Source organism: Lathamus discolor, chromosome 12 (assembly GCF_037157495.1).
Source record: "Lathamus discolor isolate bLatDis1 chromosome 12, bLatDis1.hap1, whole genome shotgun sequence".
Taxonomy (NCBI): Eukaryota; Metazoa; Chordata; class Aves; order Psittaciformes; family Psittacidae; genus Lathamus; species Lathamus discolor.
This window is the reverse complement of record NC_088895.1, coordinates 7,850,423-7,872,479: the sequence shown is the minus strand read 5'-3', so window position 1 is coordinate 7,872,479 and position 22,057 is coordinate 7,850,423. Positions and strand designations below refer to the sequence as shown.

The window sequence follows — 22,057 nt, the reverse complement described above, 5'->3', positions numbered from 1 at the left end:
TATTTACGTGATTCTCTCCTTCTCCTCCCCTTGGCCATTCTTGACAGGTACTTGAGCAGGGCTGCCTGGTAGCATTGCTGTTCCGTAACACGGGGCTGTGGGAGAGGAGTAAGATCTTCAGACTTTGTGGTTAGCTTAGGTCTAAGCAGTAAGTGGTCTTGGAGACTTTTTTGTCAAGCTGATGCACTTGCGATTTTTTCTTTCCTTTCCTTTTGCCCCCAGAGTTGAAGCTGAACAGGCAAGAATTGAGTCCAAGTGCCTAAATCCTGCAAAGTCTTCAGAGGTAGTTCAGCAGCCAGTGGAATTCAGTGGAAAATAGGCACTCCATTCTTTTTCAGTCAACGGGGACATACAGGCAGTGCCTGAAGGCCGGGGCACACTTCAGAGCTTTGCTGAAGCTGCTCCCATGACCTGGTGACCCATTGCAAATGAGAATTTTTCAAATTAGTAATTAAACAGTTTGAAAAGTAAGGTTCATGAATCACAGAATGCTCTTCGTTCATTATTTGATGAGTGCAATTTAGCTTTAATTACGTATAACGCTTCCTCGCGTACTAGTAAATGTTCTGTAGTCTATTTAGTGACTGTCAGAAAGTCTTCGAAAGTCCCGCGGGTGCAGTCAGATGGTTTTCCCCATTTGTGTGCACAGGAATAAGGCCAGCAGGCTTCTTTTTCATAGAGGGAGCAGAGAAGGGCTGAGAAGACAAGGACATGCTACTGAGTGTTGATTCCTGCAGGATTTCTGTCCAGTTGTGCCTGGTCTCCGCCTGGCTCTGAGGATACTTTGCAGCACGCTGTGTGCAGCTGAAGTGAGGCAACCCAGTACATGTGGTACAGAGGATTAAAAAGCCACAGTAAGGGCATAAAGGGAGGGCAGGGATGTTTTTCCCTTGTGGTAGCAGTTACAAATCGAGGCTGAAGCGCATGGCTGTGCTGGGGTTGCCCTTGCTCTTGCAGGCGGATGCTCTGTGGCAGGAGGCACCTGGGCCATTTCTCACTCTCCCCGGAGGAGCTCTCCTGCTGTTTCTTGGTGCATTTGGTCTTCAAGACTGTCTTTTATGCTGCCTTTCCCTCCCATCTCTTTCCCCATTAGCTTGGGTGAACAATGGAGTAAATGAGGCAGGAGGTGGCAGGTTTGGCTGCTGTATGGCAGCACACAGCAGGTGTGATGGGAAATGTGTGTGTATGAAAGTGTTGGCTGTAGTGTTCAGTGTTGCCACCTTAGGAGCACTGGAGTCTTCCCTTTGGCTTCATTGTCGGTCTCCATTTAGAAGGCACTATTATGAACAGCTTAGCTCCTCTGTGTGATTTGTTTCTTGAGGTGACTTGTTCAGTGGGATGCCAGCAAGTTGTTCTTTATTTACATTAATGCATGTCATTAGTCTCTAATGGACCATGAAGTCAAGAGGTGGCCTGGTCTGTCATGAAATAATTGCACTCTAAAGAAAACTGAAGCAAATGATTGATTATGTCTTGCACAAGCACACACAGAGACATTGGTCTGTCCACAGCAAAACTCAGAGCATTTTGCTGCTTCTTTGCCACAATGAAACTTCTGTGGGGAGAGAGTGCTACAACTTCATAGTAAGACAGCAGTTGTCTGTCTTGTATAGTATGTCTTCACAGACATTACACTGAGTGCCATTTATTACGGGTCATTGGGGAAAAAGATGCTTATGATCTAGTGAAATCATCTCTGGCTGCAGGTGTTTGATTTGTTGAGGCAGGTCTCCTCTTTGGGATGATGCAACTTTGGAGCAGAAAACTGAAGAAGTTTTAGCCCAGGTCTGCACAGCAGACACTGTGGTGTGGGGAGAGAGGGTGGGAATTTGATGGTCTTTTATGTTCCCAGTGTCAATGTAAAGTTCCCTTAAAATCTACTACACAGCTGACATCCCTCTTAACACATGTACTCTCAGTCTTCTACAACCAACATAGAGTCAACAGCCTTTTTCCAAAATAGGATTTTCCTCTGCTGTCTTTCATAGTGAGGTAATTGGAAGTTGCCAGAGAATTAAGAGCCAGATAAGCCATATTGCTATTTTGTTGTGTTGACCCAAGTAAAAGTGGAAGGCTTGGGCATTTTGTTTTGGCTTTTCCCCATGTTCCATAATTGACCTAATCTTTTCTGATGTCCTGAACAGTCCAAAAATCCAGACAGAGCCTTGTATAATGGCTTGAAAAAAAGGGTTTTATCTTTTTCTTGACCCATCAGCTTAAGAACTGCCTGCTTTTTAATGGATTTTCTCCCTCACTAAATTGAATGGATCGTCCCTCATTATCATTTAAATAGAAGCCTCACTCCCTGTGAACGTGGAAGATTTGAATGTGGTAGTAGAGCTGTGATAATTTGAAATATTCGAAAGGTGGGGGCATGGAGGGGGAGCAGGCGGCAGAGTGCAGAATTGCTGAATGTAATTGTCATGGATTCTCAATTTTGTTGCCACAAGATGGGAAAATAGACTAATAATTGTCTTCCAACCCTAGTAGAATAGTTGCCCTAGTTAGCTGAAGCTAACACTCTAATTGTCATGGGGGCACAGAGATGAATGAGGATGTATGCAGGGCACAGCCAGGGCTAAATTGAGTGATATACTAAGGCAAAGAGCAAATTGGCAATTATTGGCCCAGCTGAAAAGGTTGGCAGGTGTGCTGCTTTCTCACGAGCCCTTAGGGGGAAATTGGAAATATAAAATATCGACCATAAATACTCACTGATTAGGAAATATGTTGCAAGAGGTGCTGGCCACTTAAGAGTCAAAACTCTCCTTTTCAAGGGATTGGCTTCAACTGCGTGTAAAAGCAGCAAGCACTGCTACTAAGTTGTTCAGAGCTTTTTCTACTCATCCCCCATCCCCCAGGCTATCCTCTCTAATTTTCCATTATCCTCTATCCTCATATGTTTGTTTGTTTTTCTTTAACCATAATAAACAAAAAGCAGTCTTTCAGGAAACACGGAGATTTTCTTCTCTTTAAATGTTCTTTGATAAGTGTTTAGCATATTGTATAGACTAGATATAAAATTCTCTCTCTGGTAGATGAATGCAAAATAACTTCTGTGATTTCTAATTTGAACAGTTCACAGTGATCTGTTTTTCTTTGTGTGCCATCACAGGCACTATCTCTTCCTACTCTCCTACTTTCTCTATTATGCTTCCTCTCCTGGGGCAAAAGGATTAAAGCAGCAGCAGGATACAAAGCTGCAGGTCTGTTGTGTGTGCCTCAGGATGAAGTACCTTGCCGTGATCAAATGAGCCTCTGAAGTGAGAACTGGACCACAGGTGTACCACAAGGTCCATATTTATCTACTTTGTAAACTTTGGCACATGTGGGATGCTTGGTCTTGGCTTTGGGCAGGGTGGTGGTGGGACAGCAGAGCTTGGCATGTCTCAGGCCAGTGCAATAGTCAGGGATGTTACCGAGTGTGCTGAAGGAGATTTTTGGAAAGCCTAGGAGAGAGCATCATGTGGGCTACAAACTCTTTGTGGGACATGCTGTCTCTGTTCCATGTATAACACACTAGAGTCTCATCTGCAGTTTGAAGAGCATTGCATGGCTTAGTGAAATAAAGGCAGCAAGAGGATAGTTTTAAGACCCCCTCCTCAAACCATGAGTCTTGGGAAACTGCTTTGAATATACATGAAAGGATTCTGAAACCTTTCAAGTCACATTCTTCCAGAGGCAAAAAATTCATGTCCCTCCAGCATGCTATCTACTTTTATGTTTGTGGCCCTCAAAATAGCAAAAGATTGCATGAAAACTGCTGCAGCAGAAGTTAAGACTTGCATGAAACTTCAGGTGGTGAAGCATAGCTAGGAAGAAAGGAAGTCTGGAGAGGGTTTTGTGAAGTTGTCTGAGGGGTGATGGTTTGAACAGGAGCAGCACTTTTGCATGTTCCCTGTCTTCTGGAAATGTGAGGTCTTTTCATATTGTTCCTGGGTTGCCGGGTGCAGTTCACTCATTCCATCTTTTCTTCCACTGTCTATGGCCATCAGCTGTAGGAATCAAAGTGTCTTGGTTGGAAGCTGTTACGTAGCTTTATCAAGCCAGTTACAGATGTTTTAGACCTTGTGTAGTTTGCTGTCTTACTTAACTGGTTTTGCAGTATTTCCAGGCATAACCTCCTTTGTTTATCCAAATAATAAGTGAATTAAAGAACGAACATATTAAAGTTTTGCATGACATCCAAAATCATTCATCATGTATTGTGATTATCTTGTCAGGTCCTGGCTTCTAATCTAACTGAACATCAGATGCACTCTGTGACCTTTGCCAAGTCAATTGAACTCATTGTATTAACAGACAGGCGTGTGACTGTGGAAATTAATTGTGTTAAGAGTCTCAGTGTTAAGGTCTGGGATATCTTCTGCCCTTGGCTTTTTTGCCCTCCTTCCCACTTATTCCTCTCATTCCAAGACACTTGAGTTGTATAAGGGACTTGCTTGGAAAGGGAATACTAGATTTTTTCAGTATTTAAAGATGACCTGGTATTCTGTTGTTGAATGCTCTATAAATGACCTAGTGGATGGGTAAATATGCATGCTTCCTTGTGCCTCAGTCCTATCTGGCTGTAGGATGGAATAACTGAGAAATAGTGGGAGACAGGTACAGTTGAGGTGAGTTTTCATCATGAGTTTCATCAATGCTATAAAACATAACTGCAAATTAGTTCTCTCTGTATTGTTGCTGAACTCTGCCGAGTGCTCGTCAACCAAATCAGGATTGCAGCATCAGGCCGTATGGTAATTTAGGCCTGTGATTTGGCACTAAGTAGGAGCTGGGAAGTCTGCCTCAGTTCCCTCCTCTGCTGGGGTCTCCTCAGGTAACACTGGGTATGTCTCAGTATTTCTCTGCCTCAGTTTCCACATTACCATGGGGGTGGTGTTAACAGCAGTGCTGGGAGGCTCTTCTGGGGGATGGTCCTGTGCCCACGTAGGAGTAGCTGCTTGCCAAAACTGGCCGTGTCAGCAGCTGATTTGGAGTCACTTGATGCATTCTGGTTTGAGCCAGCAGAAGTGGCACATTTCAGAAGAGCTGGAATGAACTCTTGACATGTCTGGAATATGTGAATTTGAGTCTTTCAGCTAACGAGGAGGGGAGTGTATACTAAAAACTAAAAGAGCTAATTCTGTTGTCATGCTGTGTCACCTCCTTTCATCTAATCCCCTTACGGTTAGTTCATATATCAGGGATACAGAGGATCCAAGTTGAAACCTGATTGACCCATTGAGAGTGGGGCATTGGCTATTACTTTGATTATTGCTGGATTTTAAAGCCCTTCCTACTGCCTCTCTAGTTTAAGAAACTGAACAGAGGATGTCTTGATTTCTTCTGCATCATGAGAACCATGGAAAGCCATGCTTTTATTTGTACAAGGGAAATAACTTTTCCTGACACTTTATTAGTATTAGACTAGATCTTTGGAAAGCCTGTATGATTTTCTTTCCTAAATTGTAATTACGGTGTTTATCAGGGATAAAGGAAGAAATCTTTTAAATACTATTGCAGATTGCATTGTAACTCAGACTCTCAAGGACATCGGGCGGGGGTTAGTAGAGTCTTTCAACAGTGAGATTTTGTCTTTGCTGCCAGAAAGGTGTATTTTTTATATCCAGTGTAATTAACAGGAGAGCTGTCCCGGGGTAGGAATAATTCACTCTGTGACATAACTGAAATGTCTTGTCTGTGCTGTCTGGTTTTGTTTTTAACCTTGGGCTTAAAAGGAACAAAAAATCTTTAGTTGTAAAAGAGCACATCATCTGCAAAGTATTATGAGCCATTTATCTTTATGCACAAATGCCATCTAGCACTGTAGTTCCACTTATGCATCATTAAATGCGCAGACCACACTCATTTTGCCCCTAACTAGTAACAGTCGCCCTTAGGAACCCAGTGCTGAAAGAGGCACGGGAGGCACAAAAGCCAGTGCTTAAACCAGGCAGGAGGGTCTGTGCCCTCCCCAGGGGTCTGCTGAGGATCACTTCAAGTGGCAGCTGCAGCCAGTGGGAGCAGTGTCTGTAAGCTTGGCATGGATGTCTGCTGCAGCAACTTCAGGCCCTGCCCACTGGCCCTGCCACCTCTGAGCGGGCAGCACATGGGTTCATAGACATATGGCTCTCACTTACCTCACTTCTACAGTGTTGGGGTTTGTAGATGTGAAGGTTTTGGAAAGGCCTGATGTGGCAGCTGTTCTGCATCTGGCTGTAGAGTTGGCTAGGTGGGGTCAGGACCCTCAGTCTTTGAATGGTGTGTTTGGCTGCTTTCTTCTTTGGAGGGCCAGAACTGAGCCAGCTTGGTGCCTGGGTTGACACAGTAAGAGCGAGTTTGGGCTTTGCTCTTGGGTGAGCTAAAGCTACTAGGCAGATGCTGTTGCTGGTCAGTGCAGCACTAATATGTGTGTGGCTTGCTGGGTACCACAGTGACCATCATGCCCTGCAGCCTGAGGTACCTTCAGACAAGGAAAAAAAAATGTCCAAAGTAACAAATTGACTATTTTTGAGAAGAATTTTACAACAGCCCTCCATGTAAGTGCTCCTATCCCATAGGTAAGAGCCTCTGTTAAGTCATTCCAGCTGAAGATCTGCCCTAGTAACTGCTCTTGCCAGACAAGCACTCATTCATAGTCAAAGGAGGTTTCTTCAACTTTGGGTAGATGCCAAGTTAAACTTCCACTAAGATTTCTTGTATTTGCAGCCATGATTGATTACTTTTCTCATTATTTGATCTTGATATAGAGGCATATGGATTGAGCTATGTTTATATCAACCCCCAAAGATTTTTTTCTTTAGGAACATCCATCACAGTTGCACACAAACTGTTCTGCTCTGGCACTCATAGCTCATATTAGCTGGGGCTTTTAAAGTTTCTCCATGTGGCAGTTGGTGTGGATCCTCCTAAAGAGCCTGCAGTGTTCCCAGCTAACCAAGAAAGCAATAGCAATTTGCTAGATGTGCAGAAAAATGCATGCAAACAGCTCTGGAGAGTGTGGGACATGGCTGCGCATGAGCCTAATTGTTGGAAAGGATTTTAAGAGTTGAATCCAAGTATTCACCAGTTACTAACTTCATGCATGCAATAAAAATTGGGGGGGAAAGGGGGAGAAGTCCCTTTTCCCCCCTGATTTCCAGGAAAACTAATGTTACTGTTTGTAAAGGGAGGAAGAAGTTCTTAGATGTGAGAAATGCCAGAGTAAATTGCCATTCAGTTTTAATCATTTCTGATGTAACACTTTATTCAGCAACTGCCTTTATTTTCTACTCAGTGGTCTTAAACCAGTGGTCTGGAGATTCCTGGGGTTCTTGGACAGCTTGGGATGCCTGAAAGTTATCTATGAAAAGCAGGTCTGTTGTTAGCGTGTTTGAGTGTGTTATCCAAGGCTCTGCTCCATCCCAGGCAAATATTTTGGGCATGCACAAGATTCAGAGACTGAAAATGACTGTTACAGTGAGAATGCTCTGAGAGGCTATTTCCCTGGAGAGAAGCTTCTAATGAAACCTCTTGTTTCTGGTTTTGATTATTATTTCCAATTTGTTAGACGTTGTCAATCTTTGTTAAATCTGAGTTGATGGTGGAAGAGAACCGCCACCCTTTCTCTTTTCCTGACTCTCCAAGCAGGTAATTTGCCTTCTCCTCATTTCTCTGTGTACTTTAGGTGAACTGCTTGATCAAGCTATCCAAAGTGTCAGAACAGATGATTGTGTTCAGCTGTTCAGCATACTTGTGTAGATAGCAGGATATTGTTATTAACCTTTTTTTCTATACAAGGCTGAATTCCATGAGTTGTTTGGGGTTTTTTAAGAAGTATTTAGAGGGAGGCATAGATTTGTCTTAGTTTCTCAAAACCAGATAAATGCCACTGCCCTTCATTTCACCAGTCCGTAGCTTTATTTCTGTGCAGTTTACATTAAAGAGGCTTATAAATAACTCTACTTTTTTTGTAGTTTTTGAAGGCAGAGGCCAAATCAGTATGCAATATGGAAAAGGTGGGAAGTTAAATGCTGTCGCCGGTTTGTTATTGCTATCTCAGACACCCTGTGGAAGCCGTTCTTTCACTGCAGAACAGAGGTCTCTTGAGCTACAGCAGGACAGAGGTGCGGCTGCTGCATGCCAGGGATGGGGACTGACACCCCACTACACACTGGCTGCAGACCTGTGTGTAAGGCCCATGAAGAGCTGTGCCGCAGCTTTCCTTCTGCTGCACCCTGGTTCCTGTGCCAGCTGCTGACAGGGTTTATGGTTACACTCACTTAATTGTAGGGCTTTGCTGTTGTCTCCTCTTCGCTTTGGAAACTTTCCTCCTTGGGCAGTTGGCTGGCAAATCGCCTCTCTGATGCCCAGGGCAGTTGCAAGACAGTGGCACAGAGCATGCATGGGCAGACCAACAAGACAATCACATCTTCCATTGAGAGCAGGAGTCTGGAAAGGTTTCAGCATTTATCTAGGTATCTTCTGATCAAAAGCTTTGGAAACTGGTAGTACAAAGGAGCTGTTATCTTACCGGTGGAAAATTACAAGTATTTGCAGTAGCCTGCCATCAGTTTGCATCAATCTTTGAGGGTTTTGTGCTGTTGTGCTGATTTAGTAACACGATAACTTCTGGCTCTGCTACAGAAAGACAAATAATCGTCAAGACAAGCCTGCAACAATTCCTTGGTTTTGTTCAGGCTTTGGTACCCTCTAGAACATCAGTCTTGGAAACAGGACTGGTAAGGCTCCCTGAATCTTTTTAGTAAAATCACATAGCAAGGGCATCATGATTATAAATCACACTTGGAAATTGCCCTGCAGAGTACTTGTTGGGTCATGTGGTGTCATATGCCACCACTGTTCCTGTCATCTTTTTAATGTCTGAAAACAAAGCAAATAGCAGCAGCTGGAGATAGAGGTGGAATTCATTTAGCTGCTTTGAGAAAGCCATTGGCAGCAGAAAACAGCCGCTCAACAGCCCTTGGGTCTGAGAGAGGGGAAAAGGGATCCAAGTGACTGGAGATGGTGTAATGAAAAGGAAAAGAACCAAATTATTTGGCAGCATGTGAAAGAGGTAAGGATGTGGTAGAGAAAGGAGCAGGAGGAGCTGAAATGAAGAGCAGGAGTAAACAATGTAATTTAACTTATTCAAAAGGGACAGAATGCTTATTAAAGCTCTGAGAGATGATAAATCAGAGCTTTGCTGCTATTGTTGTTCCAGATAGAGTTGTCATATGGTAATACTGCAGTGATGAAAGCTGGAGGCTCGTGAATTCATACAGGGGAATGAAAGTGGGATATATGGTTACATGATTGAAAGTTGGAGTTGATGAGGCAAAATGTGCAGCCCTGATTCAGGAGAGCATCCTTACACATGTGTGCTGTTCCTTGGAAGCTGAAGAAGGACTGTTCAGAACATGTACTCTGCTGCTGTGAAGACATATCCCACACTGAGAGTTTTCACCTTAGTTGGGATGTGCTGTCAAAGCCCTGCTCTAGCTTATGAAACCCTTGCTTGATAACAGCCCTGGAGCCCTCACCTGGAAATGCTTTTGCTGTTACTCCTGTGGCAGCACGCAGAATGTCAGAAGATCATTTGAGGTGTTCTGGTTGTAAAGTTTTCCCCTAAGGAATACTGGGCTGGGGGAGGGAATCACAAAATGATTCTTATCTTACATTACACAGAATCTCTTGCATTACTTACTGTGGCATATTGTTTCCTCCCACAGAGTTCTGCTCAGTCGCTTTCAGGAAGAGGCTACTCCGTAAGTCATTTTACAGCTAATTCTTTCACTTCTGTTGATGTTGATTGCAGAGGTTTACACTACCTGTTGCATATCCACTGACATGAAAGAAAGGTGGAACATAAAAACTAGGGTTAGAGCACAGGACCATCAGGCACCTGGCAGGGGACAGCCCTAATCTGTGAGAGCACATGAAAAGAGTCTGGGGGCTTCTTCAGTTTAGTTTTATACTTCTAGAGAGGGGTTTTTTTGGTTTAATAATGGACTTTAGCTACATCACCTCCTTAGAATTAAGAGCAGGGAGAGTTTTCAACGTTGGAGGGAGGTGCTTCCCCCCTCTCTTCCCTCCACCATACAGGTTTTCATTTGTGCATTAAATATGAGGATCAAATTTACTGCGTTTTGAGAACTGTGACCCTCACCAGTGTGAACAAAAAAAGGTCAATATTCTCTTATTTACAAGCTGTGACTTAGAAAACAAGCTCCCTTGTTTTCAGAGAAGGGTGTTGGTGGTGTTTTCTTTACAGGAGTGCTATAAGTACCAGTGTTACTGGGCCAGGACATGTCTGCATGAGTATGCGATATAACTGTGATGTTGAATTGTCCATTTCTGTTCACGTGTACCTTATTTGTATGTGAAATAATGACGTTTGTTCACATAGAGGTGGTATAATTTTGTGTGTGTTTTGAGTACCTTTGCTGCTCGGCTGTCCCAAAGGCACGCACGTAGGCCTTATTTTATATATTAATAAGGAAATAGGAGAGGGTGTGAGTGGCTTAGTAATGTCAACATGGAAATTCCTGGAATCACACTATATCTGACTCTCATAACGAATGTATGCTGTGTAGATGTCTGTTATCATACCCTGGTTGTCATGTTAGCCAGTGAGTCATGTGTACTTGCTAGTGGAAAGACTGTAGATGAAGGCATTATGCTAACCTCGTATGCAAGTCTGAATGAGAATGTCTCAGTCCAGCTACAATTCCTGCCTGCTCTTACTGACCATTGCTATTTCACCCCCTCTGATGTGATAAAGTTTGGCCTCCTAGATGGATGGTTCCAAACTCTGTTTCTTACCTAGAGCTATAACTGTTCACTTTTCGTAGGGCAGAACAAGGCTGGATTTTATATAGTGCAGAAAGTTGATGTGGAGACCTGGTACATTTTTGGTGATAATCATATGAATGATTTTTCTTTCAGTATTTGTCATGTTCAGAGTTGTGTGATGGAACCTGGGAGCTCCTACCCAGTGCTGTGTGCACAGAGAAAAATTACTTGGCAGTGCAGAATTTATGCTCTTATGTCATAGTGCCACTGTCGCAGGCTATCATACATGCTGTCAGAAATCCGTAATAGAAGACTACATTTGAATCATGAAGCCATTACAGGATAACATATGACTTGAAAAGTCTTATGCTTTTAATGAAATAATGTCACAAATTTTTAGACAGTAATGACACGTCTCCTAAGTATCCTCCTATCTAAATCTTTTCAGCATCCCAGGTGAGTATCATTGCTTAATTCATTGAGTGATGAGGAATGTTTGTTCTAGGACCAGTTGAGCTCTGCCTCCCATACACATGGACAGTTGGATTCACCCAAGTTTCTAAAGGCAGATGCTGTATCATCTGTTTGTAAAATGCCATGCATGCCTGTGGCACCACATAAATAATAATGAATCATCTTCACAGATTTTATGGGTGAGGGCATGGTTTGGGAATTAAACAATTTCCCACTGGCTATAACATAGGTTGCAAAATCTCAATGGAAAAAGGCCAAAGAATTCTTTTTGCAGTCTCAAGGTCAATAAATCATAGGGCTGTTTTCCTCCCTTGCTGGCTGTTAAGAAATTTACTTTTGTCTCTCAGAGAAATAATTTAGAGAAAATTTCTAGCTCCTTCTCTGTGCATGTGTGGGGACAAGGTTCTTTTCTTCAGCCAACCCATAGCTTCTCAAGGGAGGTAAGAGCTTTCTGTGTGCCAAGGCAGCATTTTGAGATCATGAGCAGTGTGAGCTGGGGTTGCTTTTCCTTATGGGTTGTCATTTTGCCTGTTAAACTGCCTTCTGCCTCACTATGTACCAGCTGTTGAGGCTGACCATTTCCCTTAAGACTCTGATGCCGCTCTAAATTGATTTAGCATAAGGCAGACGCTATCATTTCCAGTGCTACCAGACCTTGCTGGCCCAAACCTGCTTTGGAAGTTGATACTCCCAGGTGTCAGAGAGGTGTTCAAACCCACCAGTTCAAGACAAGTGGCCCTAAACCAGGGGTTGTCCATAATATCTTGTAATGCTTTTCTTTCTCTCTTGAAAGCAGCTGTATATGAAACACTAAGTCAGTATTTTAGCTCTACCCCTGTTTACATCAAATAGGTTGTTTGCCAGACATGGTGAAAGCGTGATAGAAAATAGCACTAGCAGGAGGCATGATGGAGACACCATTCTTGCACTGAGTGCTCCTCTTGATACCTGTGTAGGGCTTGTGGTGTGGAAGACTGTCACTTGTGGAGTGATGATATATATCGTTACTCGATGAAGTTCTTATACTGGGTTTCACAAGCAGCTGTTTAAATACCACAAACTATTCTGTGCCTGTTCCTTTTTAATTAGCCCGTTTTGAATCTGCACGCTTCACCATCCACTTGCTTCAGCCCTCCTTGCAGAGGTATTTGCTTCAGAAGCATTTGTAGAAAATGCACATTTAAAGGACATGTGCATTTGCAAAAAGAGGACTTAAACCCTGTAGGAGTAATCTTGTATGAAAGATCTTAGTCCAGCTCACCCAGCGGGGCTGCAGAGAGAACGCAGGCAAGGCCTGTCTGTACAGCCAGGCTACTATTGAAAACCTTGGCAAATTGCTCATATATAAGGTACAGACACTGGAGCTAGAGTTAAAAAGAAAACTAAATCCAAATGTATAAATAGTAACTCCTGAGCATTGAATATTCCAGCAACTTCATTGACTTCATGCTTCACCTGGAATGTTAAGTGCTTAAATGAAGACCGTGCTTGAAATAACTCCATGAAATTCTGGTCTTATTGAAGTTACCACATAACTTCTGGTTAACTTCAGCTGCACCTAGATTTGAATTGTAGCCTCGGAATCAGTGTTAACAGTGACTTGGCACATTGTTTCACAGTATCTGCAGATGTCACCGACAACATTTCTTATAGATCTATCTCCCAAAATAAAGTTTTGAGTGGCATTTACTTTTACTTGGATAACATGAGACATATCAAAGCCTGTGCTGTTTCTGCAAGCTCCTTATCTCATCAGCAGCATATGTTTCATATCCTTATCTTATTAAATGTATAATTCCGCTGTGCTAAGAAATAGATGCTAGTTTGTTTATGAAGGTTGGTATCTTACTCCCTTTATGACTTGATGGTTACATACGTGCGATAAACTACTCCAGCCATTTGTCGCACTTCCTGCACACAAAAATGAGATTAATGATTTTAGTCAGAGAGGTCAGTCTGTCCTGTGAGCAGGCAAAACAGATTTTCTTTATGGTAACGGGGTAGGCCTGTCTGCCTTAAAATGCACCAATTTGCCTACAAATACACAGAGAATTAGAAAGTAGCCATATATTGAGGTTTCTATAGATCACTGATGCATACCATCCTGTGGAGCATTTTGCAAATGCATTTCTGACAGTGAAGTCAATTTAGGACCTAACAAAGTTAGAAAGCAGTTACAATGAACGTAGAATCAGTACATGCAGTTTGTTGTTAGTGGCTGAAAAGTTGCAGTTGTTTATAAGGGTGAGCACATTGTATAGACAAACTCAAGCTGCAGTTGAACTCATCTCAGTTTTATAGAGAGCACGAACCAGGATAGAACTGGGAATATGTGGTAGCTTAAAAAAATAAACAAAAAACCTCTTCCAATAAATTATGTAGTTTATTTATAGAGCATCTGTGCAGCTGTTCCTCTGCTGAAATTGAAGGGGCTAAAATGTAGGAATAAAAATGAATAAAAGAATAAACTTGAAAGCATATGGCAGATGGATAAGCCAGTGAAGCAACCTGTACCTTGGAACAAAAGTACAGGAGGATGAGATGTCTTTGTTTGGGTTTATTTGTTCTTGGAAGATTATTTTTTTAATAAAAACAGTAACACACACTTGGCAACAGCAGCAGCTGATTCTTATTCCGAGCTTCTGTAAAATATCAAAGTCTTTGCAGCCTAGTCAAATCCCTGGCAGTTCATCAAATTCTGTTGATTTTACATCTTCCTTGTTGAGCGCCGGAAACCAGTGTCTCGGATAACTCAGACTGCAGCTCACAGATAGAGAGGAACGTGCAAAGCACCATAAGGCTTGCAGAAACTTTTGGGTCATTCAGAATCAACTTGGTGCTCTCTGCATCCTTCTTGCCTTCTGCTTGGTGATGTAGCCTGAGAGTGATTAACACCTTACTCAATGAAGCTGGAACCTGAGGTGGTACAGGCAAGCAGTGAGCACCCTGAGCCTCTGCCTTCACCCCAGTCTGCTCCTTCTTCGGTGTTTCTCTCAAATTACATTGTTTTAGGACTGGCTTTCCAATTGCTAATGATGATCTTTACAGCCTCCCAGGACTCCTGTCCTGTGCTGTGTGCTTGGTGTTGCTGTACAGTGGGCTCTCGCCCAAAACAGCTGCGTGTGACTGCCGCTCACATCCTTTTAGCTCATACCCTTGAGCACACTTGCCAGGACGGCAAGTGCTGAGCTGTAGTTCACCTGATTTACAGTATGGAGGTAGTGTCCAGTGCAACGATCTTAGGGGGAAGCAGCACAGATATGAATGACTGCAAAGCAGTGGGTAATCATCAGCCTAGGAACTGTTGACTCTTAGCAGGTTTATATACCCTTGTATACCCTACAAAGCTCTTCTTATGGCCTGTTTTAGTTCTGTGCCAGCTCAGTGCAGTTCTGTGAAACACTGAAGCAGATGGTCCCTGCTAAGGAGGCTGTTCCCATGCCAGAAATCCTTGGTGCATGCACAGGCAGGTTCTCTGTCTCAGTGTAATGGTTACAGAAGCCTGCTGAAGATCATGCCAGCAGCACTCCCCTGATCCGCTCTGTGCTTCAAGGATGCTTTTGTGGTCTTAGGCTGGGGACCAAATTGACAGTCTTGGAAAAGCACCTTCAACTGCATCTTTCCTTTACAGAGCTTAAGTCAGTACCATTTCCGGAGCATGGTCCAAGACCCTCGGGTACCTTGCTGTCTTTTGAGATTGCAATAGAGAAACTGCTGTCCTGGAAAGGATACATTTCTACATGAAGATCAACAAAATTATTGCTGCATTGGTTGGGAATTGAGTGTGCTTCAGCTCATGGGTGTGGAAGCAGGATCGGTGATGAGAGGCAAACCTGAATTGTAACTAATGGGGTTTCTCCACTAGTGAAAAATCTCTCCTCTGTAGGTAGGAAGGTAACATTTCTTAGCTGGACTGGAAAATTCATTGTATTTTAGGACCTTTGATAAATTAGCTTTTTTCCTTGCCAAAAATCAATATTGGAAACAGGGCTCTTGTTAAGAATCTAAAAATCCTTGAGCTGGAGCCAAAGTTAAATGATAAAAGTTAATTTAATATGTATTTCCTGCAATAGCGTGCCTATGAGCTGGCAACATGAGCAAGACATTCTGGATAAGATTTATGAACAGGGAAGTAATAATTCCAAAATAAGTATCAATCTCATTTTGCCATGATGCCAAGTATAAAAGAGGGACTATAATTGCCTTTTTCTTCTGGACAAGGAAAAGAATAGCAGATAGGTCTCCTTGAGGTGGAACAACACTGTCTTCTTTGAAGACAGATGCTTAGAGAAAAGAAAAAGGGACTATAATGAAGTGATGTGGCCTGCAAGAGCAAAGACAGCAAAAAAGATTAAAATAAAATAGGTAATTAATAATATGTAATATAAACATAAAGAATTTTGAAAGGAGTTCCTCCTCTTAAGACAGCAGGAATTTTGGAGAGCCAGGCATATAATGGTAGGTGTCAATCCGAGGCACTTAACTTCTGCTGGTTTTCTTTTCATGTGTTCCTAAACAGCTTTTAAGCTTAACTTTACAAGAACTATCCCCATGCTTGAATTCATGTGGGTAAGCTGAGTTCACTGAAGAAATGAAGAGCTGCTGGGAGTGCTGTGTGTGATGGAGCCAGGTTGCTGTAAACCATCCGGGCAGCTGGCCCCTTCACTCCAGAGGCTGCCCCACAACCCATGCTTTGGAGCAATTAGTGCATGTATTATCCCAGATCTGTTGGGAGCTCTTGAGGGTTTTTGAAATGTCCCATGAAAAGCTGAGCAGAAGTACAAACATAAATAAACTACATACTTCAGCTTTACAAATACTGAAGTCTGTGAACTTCCTTACAACACATTTTCCTTTTGAAGTTCCTCTTTTTGAAAGTCTGTTTCTTCTTAGATGACCTCTGTTTTTAATTAGGACAGAAAGTCTGATAAGTTTTTGCTCTTCTCCACAGCTGTAAGTCAGCAGAAAGGGCTCTCTCTGGCTGAATTTGTCTGCCTGAACCAGTGGCCATGGCAGAGGGCTGCTGAGGGGCTCCCATCACGGGACCAGTGCCCCTTTGTCTCTGCAGCTGGAGCACGATGGGATGATGGTGATTTCCATACCTCTCAGCTGCAGGGGAAGCACAGCCAGCTGACACCACGAGCCCTTGCGGGCCCCTTGGGGAATGGAGCATATGACTGCTGTGTGATTTTTGCCCACTTTTTTAACCTCCCTTGCCATAGCCCTCAACTCAGCTCAGGGTGGTGGTGGAACAGCTCTCTAATCTGACTAGAAAGACACTATTGTTACACAGATGCAGCCCCCAAAATTCCCAGTGCTCCATAGCTTTTCGGGTGGGATAACCTCACTGTCACTGGTCTTGCATGTTAAAATGAAGAGTTGTCCTAAATCCATCTTGAATTCACCAGCCTGGAAAGGATTACATCCTGCTGAAGAGGGAAGGCAAAGGATTTGGAGAGTATCTGGTCATTTTTTCTGGACCTTTTTGATTAAGACTGTCCTGCGGCAGTTGTGTCATAGATATGCTGTAGCTTTCTTTGTGTAATAGGGCAAGGTGTTTGCTTGTCTGTCTCAGCTGTTTTCACATTGTTATTTGCTCTCATGGCTCTCTTTCCTTACAATCCATTGCCTTGTTTTAATTCTCTTTTCCCTTTACCAAACCCAAGAAAAAGATGATTAAAGCAGACCGTTGATTAGAATCAGGGCTACTTATCTGATGAGCAGGGGTTAAGTGTGGGGCCCCTTGGGGGATTTGCTTTTGATTTTTCTTTAATTCTCTGAGAGTCTTGGGCAGTGAGAATTGGCAGTGCTTGGGTTTTATAAACAAGAGAAGGTGTTAAAATAGCTCATTTCTGAGGGCTGCCAGAGCACAGTGTTTGTTGTGCTGGGTGCTGTGGTAGGTTCATTGAGGAGGGAGGGGGGAAACAGGGTTCACACTCTTGTTTGATTTCATATCTCAGTGTGCTCTTGCAGAAACCTGCATCCAAAACCACAGAGTATAAGGGGAGCGGCAACAACTCTGAACGCTATTGTAGAAAAAAAAGATGAACAATATGTTTTGTTAGCCTTAATGGCAGGTAAACAAAAGAGAACAAGGAAAAGGGATTGAGTGCATCAATTTTGTGGGTGGTGTTGGCTTAGAGAACATTGTCCATTGTCTTAAAGCATTATAAGATTTAAAATACTTAATTGTGTGGCTCAGTGGAATACCCTGTTGTAATCTCTGCTCAGTCCCAAAATGGTTTTCCCTGTGTTAAACTGCACCAAAAAAAGCTAGTCTGGAGAGGGTAGGTTATTTAGGTTAGTGATAAAACTGGTCACTACACATCCTGAATGTGAGGAAGGTTTCCTGTGGGTCAGTGGTCTTTACTCAATTTCATCACTTGTATTTTTTCCTTATTGTTTTTTTCTTTAACTGGGATATGTATTGTAAGCTGGAGAGAGATATTCAGTTTCTTTCCTGTCCTGACAGAAGATAAAGATGCAACTTTAATTTAACAAAACAACAGATGCAATCCTAAGTCAGATCTCACACCAAAGAAAGCTTTCGGTAACATGCTGAAGGTGTGGTGGCTCTGCTGTGAAAACTGCAAATGGGGGGAAATCTGGTGTAGGTTGAGGTTTCTCTCCTTCTCGCTTCATGTTTCAGCTTGGCTGTGATATACCTGGCTGCTAAAATGTAAATATACTGAAGCATGTAGTTGCATCTGCAGTGGAAAGGCAGCACTCCCCTGTTCTCGAGGAGTGAGAGAACAGAGAAATGGCACCACGCCACTGACAGAGGGGAGATTTAGATTAGATATTAAGAAGAAATTCTTCCCTGTGAGGGTGCTGAGGCGCTGGCACAGGGTGCCCAGGGAAGCTGTGGCTGCCCCATCCCTGGCAGTGCTCAACGCCAGGTTGGACGCGGCTTGGAGCAACCTGCTCAGTGGAAGGTGTCCATGCCCATGGCAGGGCGTTGGAACTGGATGAGCTTTAAGGTCCCTTCCCACCCAGACCATTCTATGATTCCGTGCTTGCTTCTGTAAGAAGGTCGTGCAGGAAGGATCCCAGGGTTCATGGGCTGCCTTTCTAGGAATAGTTAAGCTCCTGCTGCAGGAGGAAAATGGCTGCTGAAGAGCCTGGATTTCTCATCTGCAGTGCTCATGTTGCTGGAAGAGGAGTGTTTGGGAGGAAGCCCTGGTCAGCCGTGTGAAATGTTTCTAGCACAGGGTCAGCGTTTTCAATTCCCACCACCTTAGCATTTCAGCATTGAGTTCCTCATGCTCAGTCCCAGTCACAACTCCTCATGCTCCAGCCCCAGTCACAACTTGCTGGTATTGTGTTGGAAAGGTGTCCTTTCTCCTTTTTATAGCAAATAAGTAAATGAAACTTAGAGTTTTCATCTTGATGCAGAAGTACCAACTGCAGTTCTAGAAAGCCAGGGAATGCAGGGCAGAGGCAGAAATGAAGGCGACTGCATTATGCGTAACTTGTGCTTGAGATAGGAATCATGCAGAGTGGGAGACCTTTGCAATATCATCTGACAACTGGTAAGGCCAAGTACTCTCTGCTTTTTCTTCAACTCCTTGTTTTATTAAATGGCTTTAGGGAGACAATGATGTAATGCCAAAATTCAGGCACTGCCATACCCAAAAGTTGTTTTAAAAGCCATTGATCAATGAGACTAATTTCTTGGAGACATTTTTAACTTCCAGTTCCCAATACCCAGTGTTTCAGCCTAGTTTTCAAGTGATTGTAGCTGTTCTCTCATTTTTCAGCTTATCACAGGTCAGGAACTGAAAGGCGCTGAGGTTGAGTGAAGCAACAGTTTCTCACTCTGAGCTCTGCTTTGTTTTTGTGGGAATTGTCTGCTTCTGTAGACCTTTGGTTTCATTACTTTTTTAAAGTTTGGTTTACTAACCTGCTCCTGGAACAGATACAACCACCAAAGCTGCTTTTTAATTAGCCCTGCAGTCCATCCGGTGTGTATGTGCTAACGTCTTGGCTGTACAATGTACTCCCAATGAAAGGAAGCAGTCTGCCATAGATTCTTGTAACCTTGGGGTCAGTTTTGAGCTCAAAATTGCTTTTGATTATGGTGTTAGTATGTGTCTCAGAAAAAAATTAAGAAATCCAGCAAGCATTGGTGGTTCTTAGGTGGCACTGCTGAGTGACACGCTCAAATGGGATCACACCTAGATTTTAATGGAATTAGCTGCTTTAATTATTTACTACTGTGCTACTGGTTGTGAATATTCAGAGTTTTGCAACCAGGATGATAGAAAATCAGCACACAGTTCCATGATTGTGGACACGCCTGCAGTGGTTTCTACAGGAATGTAGCCTGATTCATACCTTTACTGTCTGCATTTCATCCCTGTGCTATATTATGGGTAAGACCTTGTGTGCCTGAACACTTAGGGCCTAGATCTGTAGTACCATGAGGAATTTTCTTGTCTGATTAATTCAGCACACATGTTCTCCAGAGAGCCTCATGACATTGGCAGTCTTTGAGAAACATGTTAGGGCTATGTAGATGCTATGTGTTTGCAAACCTCAGTTCCATTGGAACTTGGCTATCCGTAAGCAGCAAGAAGTTTTTTGTTTTGGTTCAGAAGCTGTGAGTGTGGTTCCGGAGTCTTCTGTACACGGTCATGCTCAGTGTTGGAATGGTTCACACTACCCTTGAAACTGGCTAACCAAAGCAGGATGATGGACATGACGTAGCAGTTGGGGTGCTATAGGTGAAGGATGGTATAGGTTGCTTAGTAGTGTGTGCTTTCAACTCATGCAGCATCATACTCAGAGCAGTTGGTAATTACCAAAGGAGAAATGGTTACAGTGGTGGCAGTGACAGACATTTTTGACTGGCTTCACTAGGTGAGGACTAGGACCACAGGCTCTGGGAGCAGCAGTGTGAGCAGCTGAGAAGCTAAACTTAATGCAATACTTGTAATGAACCAGAGATTCAAAATCACTTATTTAAAAGGCTTTTCTCTGTAAGCATTCTTTGTAGCAAAATACAAGCAGGTGTTGGCACAAGCATAATAGTAAGGCTGGTGATCAAAGTTAGATCAAACCTCCCCTTGCAGAAGACATTCTCCCCGCTGTATTTATGTTGTTCTTCTAAAGCTGCTTAATAGCATCTAGGCCAAGTGGCACACTGGTTTAATGGAAAAAGAGCTTGAAGCATGAAGATTAGGATACCGCGGTGAAGATGCCCAAGGCCACTAGGCACTGTGTAACTGGCAGGCATCGAGTTGTAACAGGTGGAGGATGGTCACAGACTTCTAAGCATCTTTCCCTCCCACTAAAGGACTTCCTGTGCTCTGAAAAGCTCTAATTCATCTCGTTTCTAGAGAGCCAGGAAAGAGGGCGGGAGAGAGTAGTAAATGGTCCCTTGAAAACAAGAGTCAGTAACGCACACCACGTGAGGACCTTAGGCAGCCTGTTTAACTGCAGCCAGTTTCCTGCTGAAGATTCATTTTGAAGAGATTGTGAGAGCACTCAAACAGGAAGCTGCAAATTCACCAAACAGTTTCGATATCAGTGTGTTATCTGTGGTCATTCCGCTCCCCAGCTTGCGGCTGGCTTCTGGTTAGCAGAGAAAGACACTTTGAGCTGAGCTGGCATCAGTTCCCACCTACTTAATCAGTTAAGTTGTGAGCCGTGTGGTTAGCTCGAATCCCCTGGTTGTCTTGTGGATTGCCAGTGACAGGAAGGAGATGCATTGAGTGGTTCAGACAGGAATAGCTTGGTTATCTGATGGTCACCCCAGAGACTGATAAAATTATGTTAGCTCTTTTCTGAGAAGATATCAAAGCAGCAGAATCTGTTGGCTCTAACCACCTGAGTAGCTTACAACGTCAGGGGAAATTTTGCTTATCTTAAAAGCCTCAGAACTGTTAACCTGTCTTCACTGCTGCAGAGCACAGCAGAGCCTTAGACTCCTGGTGCACGGAATGAAGCCTACAGACCATCGCGTGCAAAGCTCTTAAGAACTTACTGAGGAAATGTTATAGTTCAGATCTTCCAAAATCACTTTGGTGCTTCAAATTCAGAGGTGAACAACTTGAAACGTATCAGAACAATCAGTGTTTTCTAAGGGAGTTTTCCTTCTATATTTTTGGGGAACTTGGCCTCTTTTCAGGCTGACACATTGTCAGGACTTAGGGATGCAAAGTGAAAAGACACTTTTAAAAGCATAGCCTGTTTGATGAGCCTGAACAAATCTGAAGCCAAAATGATGGTGACTGTGACATGGGCTTGCAAGGGTTAAACCAGAGAAGGTGGTCACAGCCTTGGAACCACTTAGGGTTTGGTTTTATCATATGTTTTATCATATATTTGATGAGCAGACCTCAGGGTTGGAAGGGACAAGTTTCAGTGAGAGACCTTGAACAAATGAGATTTTAAATTAGTATTCTCAAAGTGGCCTTGGGCAGGTTGATTTGAGCCTCAGTGCCTGAATTTCTCTAGCTTTAAAATGGGGTATGGTACTCAACTCCTTTGTACAATGAGATGCACAGATTGAATTTTATTGAGTATTTACTGAAACAGGCAAGGTAGTTCTGAATAAAGGGTCCTCCTAATTTTTGTGTTTTGTGCCTAGAGTATAAGGAGCTCTGTGTTGTTTGTCCTGTGTCCCTGTCTGACTACCCATCTCCTCAGCTCCTGTCCTCAGGTGCAGCCCCACTCCCCATTCTGTAGGTGCATACTCTGGCAGCAGCTGATACCCTGCCGAGCATCCATGGGGAAGGCAGTGCCTGCCACTGGAGCGAGGGGCTGGGATGTCTTACACCAATGGGGCAGAGGCTCTCATGGCCCAGAGCCATTGTACCCA

General features: G+C 43.3%; 1 protein-coding gene across 20 annotated transcripts in view; it reads left to right on the top strand.

Moving 5' to 3' along the window:
* Positions 1-22,057, top strand: part of FBRSL1 (fibrosin like 1) — a 530,544-nt gene that overhangs the window by 236,271 nt on the left and 272,216 nt on the right. For 16 of the 20 annotated variants that reach the window (XM_065692091.1, XM_065692106.1, XM_065692093.1 and 13 more), the window contains exon 4: positions 9,696-9,731. The exons of the other annotated variants lie outside the window; for them this stretch is intronic. In XM_065692091.1, the coding sequence (XP_065548163.1) occupies positions 9,696-9,731 (36 nt within the window). The remainder of the gene's footprint in view (positions 1-9,695; positions 9,732-22,057) is intronic. 20 annotated transcript variants of the gene reach the window in all.